The sequence below is a fragment of the Heterodontus francisci genome, chromosome 33, assembly GCF_036365525.1.
Source record: "Heterodontus francisci isolate sHetFra1 chromosome 33, sHetFra1.hap1, whole genome shotgun sequence".
Classification (NCBI taxonomy): Eukaryota; Metazoa; Chordata; class Chondrichthyes; order Heterodontiformes; family Heterodontidae; genus Heterodontus; species Heterodontus francisci.
Genome location: NC_090403.1, coordinates 30510070 through 30531007, shown reverse-complemented (window position 1 = coordinate 30531007; position 20938 = coordinate 30510070). Strand labels below are relative to the sequence as shown.

General features: G+C 43.8%; 1 protein-coding gene across 1 annotated transcript; it reads left to right on the top strand.

The window, feature by feature from the left end:
- Positions 1–700: 700 nt before the first annotated feature.
- phb (prohibitin) lies at positions 701–19732 on the top strand. Its single transcript, XM_068013264.1, has 6 exons — positions 701–923; positions 6779–6940; positions 8446–8588; positions 9707–9823; positions 13279–13374; positions 18825–19732. Exons 1-6 carry the CDS (start codon positions 836–838, stop codon positions 19038–19040), a joined length of 822 nt encoding a protein of 273 aa, XP_067869365.1. The 5' UTR covers positions 701–835; the 3' UTR covers positions 19041–19732.
- Positions 19733–20938: the final 1206 nt, after the last annotated feature.

Here is a 20938-nt window from a genome sequence, read left to right as displayed (position 1 = left end):
CAACTTTAAATAAGGCCTTTACAACCTTCCGGGCTCAACACTGAGTTCAACAATTTTGGATCATAGACTCTGCTGCCCTTTTTTCAGACAGCAGCTGTTGGTAATGGTTCTGCTGTTGCTATTTATACCTCCTCTGGACCCATCCTTTTTCTTCTTTACTTGTTCCATTACCATCTCCTTTTGTCCTGCACTATCATCCCTTTAATCACTCTTGCCTTCCACCCTATCACAGACCTTCCTTTTTGTTTTTTTCCCCTCTCCCATCTGTACTTGCTTAAAACCTGTTGCATCTCTTAACTTTTCTCAGCTCTGACAAAAGGTTCACTGTTTCTCCACAGATGCTGCCTGACCTGCCGAGTATTTCTAGCATTTTCTGATTTTTTATTCACTGGGCAGGTGCCTGTGGTCAGTGCACAAGCTACATTTCATAACAAAGCAATCGCAATTACTCAGGTGAGGAATGTGAATATGGATATCTAAGTTTAAACATGAACAAAAAGGGGTAACCGAGATCATGTAATATCGCAGAAATGAAGCAATTAGAAGCAGAATGACTCCACTTTTGTGCGGCTAGGGAGCGCATGGTATCCTGGGAGTTGTGATAGCGAAGCAAAGGACTACATCTCCCATGATGCACCATAGTGGTCTCAGGAGCCAATGGAGTATGGTTTTACTGGCGGGTGTGGAGAGAGATTGAGCCTGCGCAGTAGCAGCGTGTGGCCGGTGTGGAGGTGACCGTGTGGCCTTGATTGAGTTAATTGTTTCTCTCACTGCCGTCTGTTCTCGTCCTCAGCCGGATCTCGATTCGATCCCGTGTGTTTATGCGAAGCTAGTAATGGCCGCGAAAGTCTTGGAAACCGTCGGCAAGGTTGGCCTTGGGCTGGCCATCGTTGGAGGAGTCGTCAACTCGGCGCTTTACAACGGTGAGCGACCCGGTCACAGGGCAGCCCCGGGGAGACGTGTGCTCAGAGGCTGGCGGGGGCCCGATTATCAGGATTGCAGTCACCTTCTGCTCAGGGTCTAGACTCCGGCCTCTGGGTCTGAGACCGAGTCTGCCCCACCCCTCCCCTCCCCCACCCCCCTCCCCTCCCCCACCCCTCCCCCTCTCCCCACCCCTCCCCCACCCCCTCCCCTCCCCCACCCCCTCCCCTCCCCCACCCCCCTCTCCCCACCCCTCCCCCACCCCCCTCTCCCCACCCCTCCCCCCACCCCCCTCTCCCCACCCCCCTCTCCCCACCCCCCTCTCCCCACCCCTCCCCCCACCCCTCCCCACCCCTCCCCACCCCTCCCCCACCCCCCTCTCCCCACCCCTCCCCCACCCCCCTCTCCCCACCCCTCCCCCCCACCTCTCCCCACCCCTCCCCCACCCCCCTCCTCACCCCTCCCCCACCCCCCTCCTCACCCCTCCCCCACCCCCCTCCTCCTCTCCCCTTCCTCTCCCCCCCCCCCTCTCCCCTCCCTCTCCCCCCCCCCCCTCTCCCCTCCCTCTCCCCCCCCCCCCCCTCTCCCCCCCCCCCCTCTCCCCCCCCCTCTCCCCTCCCTCTCCCCCCCCCCCCTCCCTCTCCCCCCCCCCCCCCCCATAGTTGCCCTAGAGAAGGGGGTAGATCACTCTCCAGAACCACTGCATTATACGTGGCTGAAGACTGGCACCTATGGTGAGGGTGACTGTCTACGGAAGGATCATCCATTTGGCAGTTCTAGCTGAAGATGGTTACAAATGCTTCAGCCTTGTCTTTTGCACTTGTATTAGGCTGTACCATCGTTGAGTGGGGATGTTCATGGAGCCTCTCCTTCTGGTTGCTTAATTGCCCACCACCATTCATGACTGGGATGTGGCAGGGTTTCAGAGCTTTGACCTGATCTGTTGGTAGTGGGATCATTTAGCTCTGTCTACAGCATGTTTAGCATGCATGTGGTCCTATGTTGTAGTTTCACCAGGTTGGTACTTCATTTTCTATTAAGCCTGGTGCTACTTCCAGCATGCTCTAATGCTCATTGAACCAGGGTTGATCATTTGGCTTGGTGATAATGGAGGAATGAGGGGTATGTCAAGTATAAGGTTAAAGATTGTGTTGGGATACAAATCTGCTGATGGCCCAAGTGTGTCATGGATGCCTAGATTCGCAATGCTAGATCTGTTTTTAATTTATCTCATTGAGCATGGTGGTGGTACCACATGACACACTGGAGGGTGTCCTCAGTGTGAAAATGGTACTTGATCTCCCTTGATAAGAGTGCACCTGTGGGATAATTATAGGTTAATGCATCAAGACTTTCTCTTCAAATAGTGCTGTAACATCTTTACATTCCACCTGAACAGCCAGGCTGAAAAGACTCCTTCATTATTGTACTGAAAGTTATGTGCTCAAGACCTGGAGTAGGGCTTGAAACCAATTGGGACTCTGCATCGAGCAAAAGTGTTATCAGAGTTAAATCTGGCATTCAGTATTCTGTTTGGTTTCTTGATTGTTGCTTTGCATTGGTTGGAAATGTTGAGAATCGAGTGTACAAAAATGCTTTCAATTTTATCCTTAGTTATTTTGAGGCCATTAATTTTTTTCTTCCCTTGCACTGTACTTTTGTGTTAAATTCCATTAGCCATTATTCCAATTATTAAGCTTTAGTATTTCAAAAGTCTTCTCTTAAGCATGAAAGCTGCTTGACCTTGGAAAACTACAGTATAGGTAGGGACATTTGCATTCTCAACCTGTGGCATAGCCTCCAGGAACTGGGCAACTCTCAGAACTGTTCCAGAATGTGCCTGTTATTGATGTCACAGGCATGACATAGAAACAGCAGCAGCTTGCATTTATGCAAATCATTTTAATAAATACATTTTAGCAAAATGTCCAAAACACTTCAGAGGAGTCTTATCAGACAAAGTTTGACACCACACTACATAGACCCATTAGGTCATTAATAAGAGATGGCAGAGATTTAAAACAAAAGAAAAAAGGCTTGCATTTATCTGGCACCTTTCATAAACTCCGGGTGTCCCAAATCGCTTTACAACCAGTGAAGTACTTTTTAAGTGTAGCCACTGTTGTATTGTAGGAAATGCAGCAGTCAATTTGTGTACAGCAAGCTCCCACAAACAGTAATGTGATAACCAGATAATCTGTTTCTATGATGTTGACTGAGGGATAAATATTAGCCAGGACACCAGGAATAACTCCCCTGCTCTACTTCGAAATAGTGCCATAGCATCTTTTACATCCATCTGAGAGGGCAGACATGGCCTCAGTTTAACATTTCATCTGAAAGATGGCACCTTCTAGATCCTAGATGTATGTGCACGAGTCCTGGAGTGGGACTTGAACCCACAACCTTCCGACTCAAGCGAGAGTGCTACCAGATGAGCCAGGCTGGCACGTGAAGGCCCAACTGAAGTGTTCTCTGGGAAGGCAGTAAAATTTGTAAGAAATGTATCGCCACTGAACAACAGAATACTCTCCCTAGATTTTCTTTCCTCTTAACCATGTAAACCTAGATTAACTCCCACATTTCTTTGAGTAAATTGGATACATGAGGGTGAGTTCAAGGCTACATTGTGTCATTATAGTTCCATTCCCAGGAAAAGCCATGGTAAAATTCATGGCAGCTACTTGCTTGTGTTTCTCCTAACCTTTTTCAGGCAGTTTTCACAGGATCTACTGAAGCTGTACTCCTGGAAAAGAACTATTGTATTCATTCACTAATGGGCATTCTGTTGCATTGTATGTATCTTTTTCAGCCAATGCTGGAGTTTACATAATGTGTTGCATAATCTCCTGCTGTTGACACAGTCTTTAAAGCTCAAAGGGTCAGTTTTCTCCTTGTGTAAACCTAAAGATTGGTTAATGACCAGCTCTTGAACTGTAGCTAAACTCGATGCTAGTATAATTATATTTTTAATAGTACTTGTCCCATTTATAGGGGTTCAATTGTGCAACATATTGGAGCTTTGTCACAAACAAGATGCGGATTTTGTTTTCTGGTCACCGTCACTGAGGTCCTAATCCCTGATGCAATTGTAAGGAGGTAACCAGAGCTGAGGTATACCCACATAAGAAAAATAGGAAAATATCATCACCAGGCTGCTTTGGTGCATTTCCTAGAGACTGACGAGCTAAAGCGTGCACATTAGCTTACTGCTCATCCTCTTCACCCAGGTACATTGCGTGGAGAAATTATTAGAGTAAAATCCACATGATTGATTGTGAGAAATTTGAAGGTGCTGTTTGCTTTCCAGCATAAGCATTTATTTAATTTTGTCCCATCTTGAGTATTTATTTCTTTAGCAGTCTGAGAATTATTTCTTGACCTATCAGCTCTCTGAATTCTACGGGTACCTTTCTGCTTTTGTGCTTCTAGTGGGGACCGTATATTGAAACATTAGGTCTTGAAGGAGGGGATAGCCCGCAAGATTTTTTTTCTGCCCATTTGTTTAAATGGATGGAAAATTGAACAGGACCCATAATGTGCACACTCTTCTCCCTCCAGTATTGTAAGATGTGCTCCTGCGATGCTGTATGCTGGGAGCACAAATTACTTTTCTGTCCTCACTAGGCCCCGTCGTGTCGGCACCGGCTCTCCGAATGAGCAATTCACTTAATGCCATTTCCCCACCGTGTCCCCATAACCTTGAACATTCTTCCTTTTCAGATAATCCAGTTCCCTTTTTGAAGTCCTTGATTGAACCTGCCTCCACTACCCTTCGAGGCAGTGCATTCCCGATCCTAACCACTCAGTGCGTGAAAAAGTTTTTCCTCGTCGCTTTTTGCTTCTTTTGCTAATCACTTTAAATCTGTGTCCTCTCGTTCTCGATCCTGTCATGAGTGAGTACAATTTTTCCCTGTCCACTCTGTTCAGAGCCCTTTTGATTTTGAATACCTCTATAAAATTGCCTTTCAGCCTTCTCCAAGGAAAACAGTCCCAACTTCTCCAGTCTATCGACATAACTGAAATTCCTCATCCCTAGAACCATTCTTGTGAATCTTTTCTGCACTCTCTCCAATGTCTTCACATCTTTCTTCAAGTGTGGCAGCCAGAACTGGACACAATACTCTAGCTGAGGCGGAACTAGTGTCTTATACAAGTTCAACATAGCTTCCTCATTCTTGTACTCCATGCCCCTATTAATAAAGCCTAAAATACTGTATGCTTCATTAACTGCTCTCTCAACCTGTCCTGCCACCTTCAATGACTTATGCGCATATACCCCGAGGTCCCTCTGCTCCTGCACCCCCTTTAGAATTGTACCATTTGTGTTATATTGTCTCTCCATGTTCTTCCTACCAAAATGAATCACTTCACATTTCTCATCATTGACCATCATCTGCCACTTGTCTGCCCATTCCACCAACTTGTCTGTTCTTCCGAAGTTCTACGCTGTCCTCACAGTTCACAGTTGTTCCACGTTTCGTATCATCTGCACATTTTGAAATTGTGCCCTGTACACCAAGGTCTAGTTCATTCATTTATATCAAGAAAAGCAAGGGTCCCAACACTGATCCCTGGGGAACCGCACTACAAACCTGTCTCCAGCCCGAGAAACATCCATTAACCACTGCTGTCTGTTTCCTGTCATTCAGCCAATTTCGTATCCATGTTGCTGCTGTCCTTTTTATTCTATGAGCTATCATTTTACTCACTGGTCTGAGCTCCTGCCACTAAAGAACCCCTAATACAGTAATGCTATTACGGTGATGCTAGTGGCAAGGAGTGAGTTGCGTAATCTGATTGTAGGGAAAGGGACATACGCTTGTTACCTGAGCTGAGGCAATAAAGAGAACTCTGCTGAAAAATTCATTAGGGCTGAATTAAAATTGCACTTGGATTCCAGGGTTTTCTAATGAATAATTGGCATGTTGGTGACCATTTAATTTTTTAATAATATGCAGCATTTAAAAAGGCACTCTATAATTTCTATATTTATTTCTACACCAGAAATTTACATTTATCCTGTACATAGATAGGCTACAAGAGCAGGTCAGGGGCTGGGTATTCTGATTTCCCCAAAGCCTTTCCACCATCTACAAGGCACAAGTCAGGAGTGTGATGGAATACTCTCCACTTGCCTGGATGAGTGCAGCTCCAACAATACTCGAAGCTTGACATTGTCCAGGACAGAACAGCCTGCTTGATTGGTACTCCTTCCACCACCGGTGCACTGTGACTACAGTGTTTACCATCTACAAGATGCACTGCAGCAATTCTCATGGCTCCTTTGATAGTAACATGGGAATACCATGACCTGCAAGTTCCCTTCCAAATCACACTCCATCCTGACTTGGAAGTATATTGCTGTTCCTTCCTTGTCAATGGGTCTAAATCCTAGAACTCACTACTTACCTAGCAGGTGTACCAACACCAAATGAACTGCAATGGTTCAAGAAGGTGGTAACTAGCCCTGGGCAATAACTGCTAGCCTTGCCAGAAATGCCCATAACCCATGAATGAACATAAAAGTAAAATATTCATAGACTATTTAGAGCAGAGAAGGAGGCCATTCGGCCTGTCATATCTGTGCTGGCTTTGGTCTTTTGGTTACAGGAGCAAGGCAAGAAAGGGTGATTAGTGGGAAGAAATGAGACATGAAATTGCCCTTGGTTGAATTTGGGAAGTTGCTTTTAGGGTAATTGCAAGTGGTCACTTGCTTTCCATTATTTTGTTCATAAATTTGCCTTATTGTTTAAGCAGTATCTAATTGCCTCCTGGAATGAGTACTGTAAAATGGCCCTACAGAATCAATCCATATATAATACTGATTCATTGACACCTAACTTTATTTCCCTAGTTGATGCTGGACACAGAGCAGTGATATTTGATCGAATGCGTGGTGTTCAAGATTCAGTTAGTGGAGAAGGTACGCACTTCCTTATTCCATGGGTACAGAAACCAATCATCTTTGACTGCCGATCACAGCCAAGAAATGTTCCAGTTATCACAGGTAGTAAAGGTGAGTAAAAAGCAATTTAGTTATCAATGTAATAAAACTAATACACTGTCTTCAATTACATGCTTTTGAGATATTAGTAGTGACATTCTGAAGTTGGAAAGGCTGATCTGCAATTGATTTACGAAATGGTCAGTGTTGATTTTGAGATCATAGGGCCAGTATAATTTCTTTACCATCATGAGTAATCAATCACAGCTCTCCATATCTAATTGGAAATGATGGTTTCTGGCAGTGGAGTACAAAAATGAATAAACTTGTAAATGCTATCTACTAAGAAAAGTTACTTTTTTTATTAGTTCATGGGATGTGGGCATGCTGGCTAGGCCTGCATTTGTTGCCCATCCTTAATTGCCCTTGAGAAGGTGGTAGTGAGCTGCCTTGAACTGGTGCAGTCCTTCGGGTGTAAGTACACCCACAGTGCTGTTGGGAAGGGAGTTGCAGGATTTTGACCCAGTGGCAGTGAAGGAACTGCGATATAGTTCCAAATCAGGTGGTGTGTGGCTTGGAGGGGAACTTGCAGGTGGTGGTGTTCCCATGGATATGCTGCCCATGTCCTAGGTGGCAGAGGTCGCAGATTTGGAAAGTGCTGTCGAAGGAGCCTTGATGAGTTGCTGCAGTGCATTTTGTAGAGGGTACACGTTGCTGCTGTGCATCGGTGGTGAAGGGACTGAATGTTGATGGTGATGGATGGGACGCCAATCAAGTGGGCTGCTTTGTCCTGGATGGCGTTGAGCTGCTTGAGTGTTGGAGCTGCATCCATCCTGACCTGGACAGACTTTGGGGAGACAAGAGGTGAGTTACTTGCCACAGAATTCCCAGCCTCTGACCTGCTCTTGTAGCCACACTATTTATGTGGCTGCTTCAGTTCCGTTTCGGTCAATGGTAACTCCAGGATGTTGATAGTTGGGGAATTCAACGATGGTAATGCCATTGAGTATCATAGGGAGATGGTTAGATTCTCTCTTGTTGGAGATGGTCATTGCCCAGCACTTGTGTGGCACGAATGTTACTTCCCACTTGTCAGTCCAAGCCTGGATATTGTCGACGTCTTGCTGCATTTCTACACGGACTGCTATAGTATCTGAGGAGTCACGAATGATGCTGAACATTGTGCAGTCATCAGCGAACATCCCCACTTCTGACCTTATGATGGAGGGAAGGTGATTAATGAAGCAGCTGAAGATGCTTGGGCCTAGGACACTATCCTGAGGAACTCCTGCAGTGATGTCCTGGGACTGAGATGATTGACTTCCAACAACCACAACCGTCTTCCTTTGTGCTAGGTATGACTCCAACCATTGCAGTTTTCCCCCTAATTCCCATTGACTCTAGTTTTGCTAGGATGCCTTGATGTCAAGGGCAGTCACTCTCGCCTCACCTCTGGAGTTCAGCTCTTTTGTCCATGTTTGAACCAAGGCTGTAATGAGGTCAACATATTGTCTTTTAATAGAGTGCCCACTGAAAGAATATGAGATGCTCAACTTCATTGTTTTTCCATATTTCAGATTTACAGAATGTAAATATCACATTGCGTATCCTGTTCAGGCCTGTGGCGGACCAACTGCCTAAGATTTATACCACCATTGGTGAAGATTATGCTGAGAGAGTACTGCCATCCATCACAACAGAAATCCTGAAGTCTGTCGTTGTAAGTGTTGTGGGAGAGCAATAAAGATAAATATTCCTAGAACTAAAATACTTGTACATTTACTACATTGGCCAGAACTCTCCAGTCTAATCTGCATATGATGCAAATTATCCCCCAATAACCAAATACACCTGCCCTTTCTTAGCTGTTTATCCTGTCAAGCAGCAGTTTCTCTACATCTTACCTCGCGTAACATTTCAAAACATAGGATTTTCTTAAACTCCAAGTGAAAGAGTATCATATTTGTGTTTGTACATCTAGTTAATACATTTGCTATAGACAGGTTCTGCTTGAAGAGGAGGGCCAATGATAAATATTCCTTTGTGTAACATCCTACAGTGAATTCGTGGCCACTTTATAGATTGGGAGTTCAGGCAGTTTTGTGCCCGAAATAGATATTGCACTTAGAAAAGTTTGCATCCAATGCACTTGTAAAGTAAATGACTTAGGAGAATCATTGCCTTTTTTAAGCGGATGATAATGGTTGTGATTTTTCAACTCATCAATTTGTAACTTGTTCAGGTTGGGGAGAAAATCAGGCACAGTTTCAGAATTGTGCACTGCCCAAGTCGAGCTTTGTTCAGTAATGCTTTCACCTGGAATATTAACATCTATCCTTGGTTTTCATCCTATTTAAAATTTTTAAAGCTGCAAATGTTGCTTTTTCAATAAAGTACAAAGGCCCTAGAAATAAAATAGATACTTCGCAATCCAACTTGGCTGCAAAACATAGGTTATGTTATCCACTGCAATACAGCAATACTTTATATCTACATGCAGGCAGGTTCTTGAAGTGTAGAAATGATTCTTGATCATCTAAACGAGTTTTAATCTGTGTGCCTTGGATATGCAATCTGTGTGCCTTGGATTGACTTTGAATTGCAATATCTCAAAATGGAATTATTAAAATGTTATCTTTAAATAATCCTCTTGCATTGTTTCTGCATGGATTTGTACAAATCTGACCTAAAATTGATAATATCCAATGTCAGTGGATTTCACATTGTCACTAATGTTTGTGTTAATTTGAAGTATGAATTATGGTGATTGTATCTGATTCTTTTTCTTATAGTGAAGGAATTGGTTTGTTTACTAATTCAAAATTGGAAACTTTCTAGGCCCGTTTTGATGCTTGTGAACTAATCACACAGAGGGAGCTGGTGTCCAGACAGGTTAGCGAAGATCTGACTGAGAGAGCTTCCACTTTTGGACTCATCCTGGATGATGTGTCACTGGTAATATTCAAAGTCCTATTTTCTTTCTTTCTTGCCTTTTATGTTTGGGATTGCCTGCTTAACTGTTCAAGAAGTAGGGGATGGGGGAGTGGGTGGGGAAGCAGAAAACTGGTAACTATATAAGCCAGTTAGCTTGATGTCTGTCATGGGGAAGGTGTTAGAATCGAACATTAAGGAGGCTATAGCTGGGCACTTGGAAAAACTCAATCGGGAATAGTCAGCATGGTTTTGTGAAAGGGAAATCATGTTTAACCAATTTATTGGAGTTCTTTGAAGGAGTAACATGCGCTGTGGAAAAAGGGGAGCCCGTTGACATACTGTACTCGGATTTCCAGAAGGCAAATGACAAGGTGCCACATAAAAGGTGATTGTGCAAAGTAGGAGCTCAAGGTGTAGCAGGTATCATATTAGCATGGATAGAAGATTGGCAGGCTGGTAGAAAACCGAGAATATGCATAAATGGGTCCTTTTCTGATTGGCAGGATGTGACGAATGGAGTCCCGCAGGTGTCTGTGCTGGGGCGTCAACTTTTTACAATTTATATCAATGACTTAGATGAGGGGAGCGATGGCATGGTAGCTAAATTTGCAGATGACCCAAAGATAGGTCAGAAGGTATGTTGTGAAGAGGACATGAGGTTGCAGACCCATTATAGATAGGTTGAGTGAGTGGGCACAAATCTGGCAGATGGAGTATAATGTGAGGTTGTTCAATTTGGCAGGAAGAATAAAAAAGCAGAGTATTACTTAAATGGAGAACAACTGCAGAATTCCTGGGTGCAGAGGGATTTAGGTGTTCTAGTGCATGAGTCACAAAAAGTTAGTATGCAGGTACAGCAAGTAATAAAGAAGGCTAATGGAATGCTATCCTTTATTATGAAAGCAATTGAAAATAAAAGTAAGGATGTTACACTTCAGTTATACAGGGCATAGGTGAGACCACATCTCGAATACAGTGTGCAGTTTTGGTCTCCTTATTTAAGGAAGGATGTGAATGCGCTGGTGGCGGTTCAGAGGAGGTTTACTAGATTGATGCCTGGAATGAGTGGATTGTCTTCTGAGGAAAGATTGGACAGACTGGGCTTGTTTTCACTGGAGTTTAGAAGAGTGAGGGGAGACTTGATTGTAGTATATAAGATCCTGCAACGGTCTTGACAAGGTGAATGTGGAAAGGGAGTTTCCTGTTGTGGGTGAGTCCAGAACTAGGGGCACTTTTTAAAATTAGGGGTCGCCCTTTTAGGACAGAAATGAGGAAAAATTTTTTCTCTGAGGATTGTGTGACTTTGGAATTCTCTGCCTCAGACTGTGGTTGAGGCGGGATAGATGAATATTTTTAAGGCGGAGGTAGATAGATTCTTGTTAGGCAAGGGAATCAAAGATTATCGGGGGTAGATGGGAGTGTGGAATTCGAGTCAGAGACAGATCAGCCATGATCTTATTAAATAGCGGAGCAGGCTCGAGGGGCCAAATGGCCTACTTCTGCTCCTAATTTGTGTGGTAACTGCTGTTCTCCTGTGATTTAACCAGAAAAATAAATTTGCTTCAGGAGGTAATTTTATGCATACTTGTTGACAATATTAAAAGAAAATCATTATGGTTCCCCATTGAATTGTCCCACTATTAGGCAAATGCTACTGTCAATTTATGCATTGTAAGATCCCACAAACGGCAGATTAGATAAGTGAATGCCATTGGATCTTTTAGTTCCGCCTGAATAGACAGAAACAGCTTCCGTTTAATGTCTCTTCTGAAAGATATTGGCTCCGACAATGTCGCACCGAAGTGTTGTAGAACCATAGAAGTTTACAATGCAGAAGGAGACCATTCAGCCTATTGTGGCTTGCTGCTCTTTTGTTAAAGCAGACCAATGTTAATCCCACCATCCTCTCCATCCTCTCCTCACAGTCCAGTATCTTCCTATGCTTGAAATATTTATCCAATTTTCCCTTTAAAACCTTTCTCTCCCTCCCTGTGAAAATATATTCCATTATCATACAGCTCTTTGTATAAAGCCATTTTTGCTATTCTCTCTCTCCTTGCTCTGTTATTGATTATTTTAAATGGCTAGCTCATTGTTCCTGAATCCCCAACCAGAGGAATGAGTTTTTCCCTAGTCACTTTCAACTTAGATTGTACCCAAGTGGGACTTGAACTCTCAATTTTTAACTTGGGATAAAAGTGTTACCAGCTGAACCAAGCTGATACACAGGATGAGTGTTGGTATTTAGTCCATCTGAAATCAGTAGCATAGCAGTGTAGGTTCTAATGATCACAGTGCAGTTTACCTTACAATAACATCTTGAATCCAACAATGTACATGTGGAAAGGAGGCTTTCTGTGCTGAGAAGAAGGCAATATCAACTTCATTAGTTGAATTGGAGATTAAAATGGATTATAGGCTCTGAATTACTTCAAAAGATGCAGACTGGCAAACCAATGAACAATAGTAGTCACAAGTCAATTAAAGATAATTGAGTAATATGGGAAATGACTGCAGAGTTTTCAATGTAAGTATTTGTGTAGGTTGTTCCTTTTGTAAACTGAAATCCACAGAACACCCATTTAGTTGGTCTGTATTAGAATTAGCTCAGAATCTCCGATCGCAGAATTATTGACCAATGAAATTGCTAGATTATATCACCATGTAAATACTGTTGGCAAATTTGATTTAAAAGCAACTCAGCAATGACTTTCTATGGAAAATTGACCGCCTTCAAAAAGGATGTGGATGTATTAGCGAATGATCCACATTTAATGTTGGGCTATGTATGGTGATGCACAATTGTACATTGGACTTAATAAACACAATGATTCTCTGAAAATGTCTGATCAGTGCAAGGTGATTGTGAACAATGCTATAGACTGAGGTTACTGTCTGATGGGAAAACTGGTGGGAGTTGAATTTGGTTGATTGAAATGATCAGTAGATTCTGATTCAGATGTTGTAATTTATGACTTATGAAGAGCTGAGGGGAGAAAACTGCAAGGGATGGTCCTGGACAGTGTGTACTGATAGACACTACCTATAGGATGTGATTGTACTATAGGATGTGATTGTACTGAGTGTTGAAAAGCAATTTCTCGCCATTTTCTCTCCTTCAAATACTCGAGCACAGAGATCCTATCTGCCAAAGGACACAAATCTGAGAGCAAGTTGGATTTTGCTGCCACCCCAAAACTCTGCTCCAGTGAATTTAGCAAAGTGAGCATCCAGTTACCATTCGAGACAGTGAACTTGCAAGACCTGCAAGAAATTATCGATTTAAAATTGCAGTATGGAGAAAGGATAAAACAAATCCTGCTCCCTGCTCATTGATCAACTTCTTGAATTACAGCAGTCATGTATTATAGAAGTGGAAATGTAATGTCCCAGCCATTGGTGTATATTTGAGTAGCCAGATGTGTTTTTGATTACCCATTTAGTATTACTAATCCTGAATGTACCTTTTTTTGCAGACCCATTTGACCTTTGGCAAAGAGTTCACAGAGGCTGTAGAGCTCAAGCAGGTTGCACAACAGGAAGCTGAGCGGGCCAGATTTATTGTAGAAAAGGTAAGTGCGCACCACTTTTGTAATTGCATTAAGTTATATATTTGTATGCCAGGCAAGAAAAGTAACAAGCCAGTTTAGAGTCATAGTTATACAGCACAGAAACAGGCCCTTCGGCCCATCGTGTATGTGCCAGCCATCAAGCATCTAACTATTCTAGTCCCATTTTCCAGCGCTTGGCCCGTAACCTTGTATGCTATGGCATTTCAAATACTCACTTAAATGCTTCTTAAATGTGAGGGTTCCTGCCTCTACCACCCCTTCAGGCAGTGACTACATTTCAAAGGTAATTCAGAGCAAGTACTCTGGAATGTCCTCAAGTCCTCAAAGTGCTACATAAGTGCATTTTTTTGTTTTTTTAATATTTCCTATAATTACAGCAACAATTTCAAAATGCCCAACTGATATTTCTATCCAATGTAACTGGTGAAACATGCATTACTTTTAATGTAACAGAGTTACCCGATTGTCTGGGCAATCTACTATAAGTGGGGTACAGTGAACTGGTATAACAAATTCACCATCAGATTTGCGGGAGTGATTGTACATGTTGTGGGATGACGTAGACCTACTTAAACAGTAAACAGCTTAAATGTCTAGAAAAATTTAGGTCACAAACTATACAATGGGTGGTAGGGCCCTAGGAAGTACAGGGTCAGAGGGACTTTGGTGTACTTGTCCATAGATCAGTGTGTTCCAGATTCCAACCACCTTCTGAATGAAAATTTTTTCCTCCAATCCCCTCTAGACCTCCTGCCCCTTACCTTAAATCTATGCCCCCTGGTTATTGACCCCTCCGCTAAGGGAAAAAGTTTCTTCCTATCTACCCTATCTATGCCCCTCATAATTTTGTACACCTCAATCAGGTCTCCTCTCAGCCTTCTCTGCTCTAAGGAAAACAACCCTAGCCTATCCAGTCTCTCTTCATAGCTGAAATGCTCCAGCCCAGGCAACATTCTGGTGAATCTCCTCTGCACCCTCTCCAGTGCAATTACATCTTTCCTAGACCCCTTTCCTATCCTGAGTGGCATGTGTTCTCGCACCCACACTTTTTGGGATTTTCTTCTCCCTGCTGCTTTCACATGCGTTCAAGTCTTCTGAAGAAGGAATTTTCCTCCACACAAGATCAGGGGGCAGGTTGTTCAACCTTGCCCGTCTATGAGCGAAGTCCAAAGTACGGAAAGTCCTCATCAGGGAACTCCTCTTTGCTGACGATGCTGTTTTAACATCTCACACTGAAGAGTGCCTGCAGAGTCTCATCGACAGGTTTGCGGCTGCCTGCAATGAATTTGGCCTAACCATCAGCCTCAAGAAAACGAACATCATGGAGCAGGACGTCAGAATTGCTCCATCGATCAATATTGGCGACCGCGCTCTGGAAGTGGTTCAAGAGTTCACCTACCTAGGCTCCACTATCACCAGTAACCTGTCTCTAGATGCAGAAATCAACAAGCGCATGGGAAAGGCTTCCACTGCTATGTCCAGACTGGCCAAGAGAGTGTGGGAAAATGGCGCACTGACACGGAACACAAAAGTCCGAGTCTATCAAGCCGGTGTCCTCAGTACCTTGCTCTATGGCAGTGAGGCCTGGACAACGTACGTCAGCCAAGAGCGACGTCTCAATTCATTCCATTTTCGCTGCTTCCGGAGAATACTTGGCATCAGGTGGCAGGACCGTATCTCCAACACAGAAGTCCTCGAGGCGGCCAACATCCCCAGCTTGTACACACTACTGAATCAGCGGCGCTTGAGATGGCTTGGCCATGTGAGCCGCATGGAAGATGGCAGGATCCCCAAAGACGCATTGTACAGCGAGCTCGCCACTGGTATCAGACCCACAGGCCGTCCATGTCTCCGCTTTAAAGACGTCTGCAAACGCGACATGAAGTCCTGTGACATTGATCACAAGTCGTGGGAGTCAGTTGCCAGCGTTCGCCAGAGCTGGCAGGCAGCCATAAAGGCGGGGCTAAAGTGTGGCGAGTCGAAGAGACTTAGCAGTTGGCAGGAAAAAAGACAAAAGCACAAGGGGAGAGCCAACTGTGTAACAGCCCCGACAAACAAATTTTTCTTCAGCACCTGTGGAAGAGCCTGTCTCTCTAGAATTGGCCTTTATAGCCACTCCAGGCGCTGCTCCACACACCACTGACCACCTCCAGGCGCTTACCCATTGTCTCTCGAGATAAGAAGGCCAAAGAAAAAAGAAGATAGTGTGGTGACTAGAACTGTACACAGTACTCCAGCTGTGGCCTAACTAGCGTTTTGTACAACTCCATCATAACCTCCCTGCTCTTATATTCTATGCCTCGACTAATAAAGGCAAGTACCCCAGTGCCTTCCGAACCATTCAGAAGGTGGTTGGAATCTGGAACACACTGATCTATGGACAAGTACACCAAAGTCCCTCTGACCCTGTACTTCCTAGGGCCCTACCACCCATTGTATAGTTTGTGACCTAAATTCTTCTAGACATTTAAGCTGTTTACTGTTTAAGTAGGTCTACGTCAGCCCACAACATGTACAATCACTCCCGCAAATCTGATGGTGAATTTGTTATACCAGTTCACTGTACCCCACTTATAGTAGATTGCCCAGACAATCGGGTAACTCTGTTACATTAAAAGTAATGCATGTTTCACCAGTTACATTGGATAGAAATATCAGTTGGGCATTTTGAAATTGTTGCTGTAATTATAGGAAATATTAAAAAAAACAAAAAAATGCACTTATGTAACACTTTTTGAGGACTTGAGGACATTCCAGAGTACTTGCTCTGAATTACCTTTGAAATGTAGTCACTGTTATTAGGCAAATTCAGGAGCTAATCTTTGCAAACCAAGGTCCCACAAACAGCAAGTGTGATAAAAGACCTATTTTGCTAGTGATGGTTAAGCAGTGAATGTTGACCAAGAGCTCAGATAGCCTTCTTGGAATAATGCCATGGGATGTTTTTAAAACAACCACCTGAACAGACGGTTGGGACCTTGGTTTGATGTTTAAAGTCTCTTGCAAAAGGCAGGAGAGAAAAACCACACTTGAATATCCCCTTGTCAGTGGACCTGTGGAAACTGCATGTATTAAGTCACCTTTATGGAATGCTCTCAGCACTGTTACTCCATGTGGGGTTGGGGAAAGCTTGAAGGAAATCAGATGCTGAGCAAGAGTAGCGATCAGTTAGGCGAGGTCTTTAAGGCTTTGTCAGAGGAAAGATTTATGGTAGAGAGATGTAAGAAGGGAATAGGCAGATTCCAGGCTGCAGGGCTGAGATTGCTAAAGGTTCAGCCACTGTTGGTAGAGAAGAGAGAGGAGGGGCCACACAGAGTAGAGGATGCATACTGGGATGTAGGGCTGAAGGTTGTGGAGGGAGAACAAAAAATACCAAGGAGGGGTTTGTAAATTAAGGTGAGGATTTTTGAAACCAGCGCACATGGGCACAGTGAGTCAGTAGAGGCCTTTGCAGATGGTGATTGGGAATTGTAGGATACCAGCTGTAGATTGTGCTTGGGAGGCTGTTAGAGCATTGCAGTAATTAAGCTTGGGGTTTTCAGCAGTGGAGGAGTTGGGAAAGACGCAAGAGTGTACGTTGCATAGATGAAAATAGGCAGTTATAGGGCTTTGAAGCTAAGCTCGAGGTCAGACAAGACACTGAGGTTGTACATAGTCTAGTTCAGTTACAGCAAGTAACCAGAAAGATGAATCGAGAGCTAAGGTGTAAAGTTTTTTTTTTGTGGGAGCTGAATGGGATGGCTTTGGTCTTGCCGTTGTTCCTTGGAAGGAAGTAATTAATAGAACTCGGGTCTATTGAATCAGCATTAACCCAGTTACTTCTGCAAGGCAATGTCCAACTGTACAGTTTTATTTGAGATTTGGAATTATTTTGAAAATTAAGCGCCAATATTTTACACGCTCCCCACCCCACCCCAACAAGCAGGCTGGTGGCCGAGGAGGCCAAAGAATTGAGTGGGTGATGGGGGAGGGGCTATTCCCAATGCCTTCCCACCTCCGCTGCAAATTTATGCGTGGTGGCAAGAAACGGCCTGCCTACCCCAGGCCAATCACGGCCCTTATGTGGCCAGCTAACTGTTACTTAAGGGTCTCCCACGCTGCTGGCATTTTACCTGTGGCGGCCGGACGGCAAAGACCCCAGGAACGCCGCCAGGTAAAACCTGGCAGCCGCCTTGCGGCCTGGGGGTGGGGAGGGGGCGGCCGGCCCTCCTGATTGGGCACCCAACCACCCCCAAAGCACAACATTTCCTACGCCACCCCCAACCAAACCTCTTGCCTCGCCAGGGCCCAGACAATTGTCACTAGCGAGGCCCGAGAAACTTAGCATCTTTCCGGGGCTGCCCATCCTCTTCCTGCTGAAGCTGGGTGTAGTTCCAGCAGTGGTCACCACTTCCGGTGGCGTGCTGGGACTAAGCTGTCGGTCTGCTGATTGGCCAGCAGCTCCATTAGGCGCGGCTTCCTGCCTCAAGGAGGTGGAAGCCCCACCCAAGGCCAATTAAGGGCCTGGGGAGTGAAAATTCCCAGCGTGGCACCCCTGGCCTGGCAGAGGCGGGCTTGCCACCGACTTTTCGGCCGGTGGGTGGGGCCTCCCGCCCAATGTTAAATTTCGGCCAAGATTTCTTTTGCACAAATGCATTAGCCAATGTACCCGTGAACTTCTTTACACTTCAAAAGTATAGTGGCATTTCAGGCTCTTAAATTTTTTTTTCAGTCTTGCCGCTCTTTCCTGAAAGCAGTAACTTGTGCTGTAGTATAGTTCCAGGTGAGCTTTGTTGGTGAGTAATGGTGGTAGGAGGGTGGAAGTGAGTTCAATGTGCTCAGTCAGTATTCACATTCACTTTAGGAGTGGGCACCCTAGCCCTTTTGTTGCCTTAGTTCTCCTGAGCTAAAGGAGACTGACGCTGCTGGGCTATTGTGTAGATCAGTGCCAGTCAGAGATTGAACGTGAGTATCTTCCTGACGTATGCAGTTCAGTGTCACGCATCCACCTGCTGAACCATCAGTGACCCCTTTTGGGTGGTCTTTATTCAATGATTATTAAAATACCCTAAACAACATAGCTGAAATAGTGAATGGAGAAATATAAATGCAAGCTACTTTCTAAAGTTAAGAATTTATTTGGAAGAAAAGTTTCAAATAAAGTCATTTATTTGCTGTTTAGTATTTTTTAATGGATTAATAAAGAATTCAGGGGAATGTTCCTTACCTAAAGAATGGTTTGAATGTGGAGCATCTAACATGTAGAATAGTTGAGGTAAATAGTGTAGATGTCTTTAAGGGGAAGCTGAAAACAATACACACAGGAGAAAGGAATAGAAGTATATACTGTTCATAAGACAAAGTAGGATGGGAAGAGGCGCGTGTGGAACTTGCATGGACCAGTTGGGCTAAATGGGCTGTTTGTGCTATAAATTCTATGTAATAAATTGCAACATTGTTTTGTTCAATAGGCTGAGCAACAGAAAAAAGCAGCAGTCATTTCTGCCGAAGGAGACTCCAAAGCTGCAGAGCTGATCGCTGACTCTCTATCAAAGGTTGGGGATGGTCTGATTGAACTGAGAAAACTCGAAGCAGCAGAAGACATTGCCTTCCAACTCTCAAGATCCCGCAATGTAATCTATTTACCATCTGGTCAGTCGACACTACTCCAGCTACCCCCAAATTAACAAAGAACTTTGTCACAATGTATTGTGTGTCCGAGATGGCTAAATATTTTTTTATATATGCACGCCCATTCTCTCAATACAATCTTTGGTACCGAAAATCATATTGGCAGACGAGGATTAGAAAGAATGCCATGGAGAAAAGTCAGTCAATAATTGTTTCTACATTTGATTTTCTGTGCATTGTCTTTTCTGTGTGCTGTGCTTGGCTTTTTAGCCAATTGTGACTGATGTGGTTTATACTGTCTCTGTTGCAGTAATCCACTTTGATATACAAAAAAAATCTGTTGATAAAATGAATGGCGTACACACATCCAAGATCCAAAGTTAGAGCTACCGATTATGAAATTCATTTTTTTTTAAAATTACTGAAAGCTTCTGCATTCCAACAAAATGTGGAACAAATTACAGAATTTGCATAATACAATTTACAGTATGCAGTAAAAAGACATGTACTTTGTGATTAAAGCATAGTGTAATGGAAATCTGGGATTAGAATCAGTGAAAGTGTGACAGTACAATAATGACTGCTCCTTCAATACAAAACTGCAGAATGTTCCAGAACCACCTTATGTTTCTGTAACCATTCTGTATCTTGCATAGCCAGTGTGTAAAGGTGTATTTAATGACTTGTAATGGATGCACAAGCAATTAGATTTTTTTTAAACTCAAAATAAATACACTGATTCCACTAACAGTATTTTGTGTGTTAGTCATTCAATTTTAACTATAACTGATGTGTCTCTGTTACAAATGTTAACTTGCATAGATGGCATTGTGATGTTGTACTTATGTGCAATTTCACTGTGGTAAGATGGGTTTAATTCTGCTTTCTTTACTATCAGGTTCTTTTTGGAGGGGGGATGGGATTAAGAAACAGCACAGCATTATTCACCAGCAGGAAGGAACCTGAAAACCATCCACAGGGTGTTATTGTGTGCATCCTAGTAGCTGGTTTGCAATAGCATTGTTGGACTTGAAACCTTTACATAGTCACAGTTGTTAGAACCGGGTGAGGAAGGGGTCTCCGCTCCCCACTCGCCCCTTTCCTGGTTTGGCTGTAACAAGTTTTAACTTTTAAAACCACAGTGTTTTACCTTCACCTGAGTGAGTCCTTATTCACTGCTCTCTAATTGTAATTGTAAAGGAACCGAAAGAATAAAGTGGGGGGATTGGAGTAGTAAATGGAATTCAGTTACTGTTTTTAGTTTGGATGTACAGTCTTTGATTGAAGTTAAGTCTTGCAATTCTTGTTGGGGCCCAGTGCAAACTTTCAAACTTGCTACGCTGGTACCATAGGCTGAAGAAGTCCTCTTAAGCTGCTTCCGTGGGTCCCTGGAACTTTGCTGGAGAGAGAAGGGTGCTTTCTTCTTGAAGTTCAATTGCAGTCTGCCCCAAACGCGAGGCACAATTCAGCAGTTCCCAGGGTGGTCATGTGACCAGCACTTTGTTTGAAACAGCATCGCCTGCAAGGGTTGTTAATTCTTCAAAGCTTACTGGACACACTCGGCCGGGGGGGGTGGAGTGCTAGCTCTTACACAGACAATGGCTCTGAATGTCTTTTGATCATCACTATTGACGAAACCCATCTTGCTAATTGAATCAAGGAGCACTCCCATTGTCTTTCTATGCAACTATCTCTCAGAATGCAAATGTGCAGCCATGTTTTCAGCCTTTCAGCTATGGTCTTTGAACATAACTTGTTTAAAATGTCCAGTAAAAGTTCAAATAGTGTTCCATATGACAGAATTAATATGTTTCCATTTGGCAGGTGTGATTTCTGTCACAGTTTACAGTGCAAGAGGATTGTGTGGTCTATGTGCTGGAATATCAAAACATATCTCACCCGCCACCCCCCCCTCCCCGCTCTCCATCTAGGGGAGACCCAGTCTGAAATGGTC

Bases quoted from the DNA above. Each gene is read 5' to 3' on its own strand.
- phb (XM_068013264.1), top strand. From the start codon at position 836: ATGGCCGCGAAAGTCTTGGAAACCGTCGGCAAGGTTGGCCTTGGGCTG. The intron at 924-6,778 runs GTGAGCGACCCG...TTATTTCCCTAG, and splicing joins CAACTCGGCGCTTTACAACG to TTGATGCTGGACACAGAGCA. The intron at 9,824-13,278 runs GTAATATTCAAA...CTTTTTTTGCAG, and splicing joins TCCTGGATGATGTGTCACTG to ACCCATTTGACCTTTGGCAA.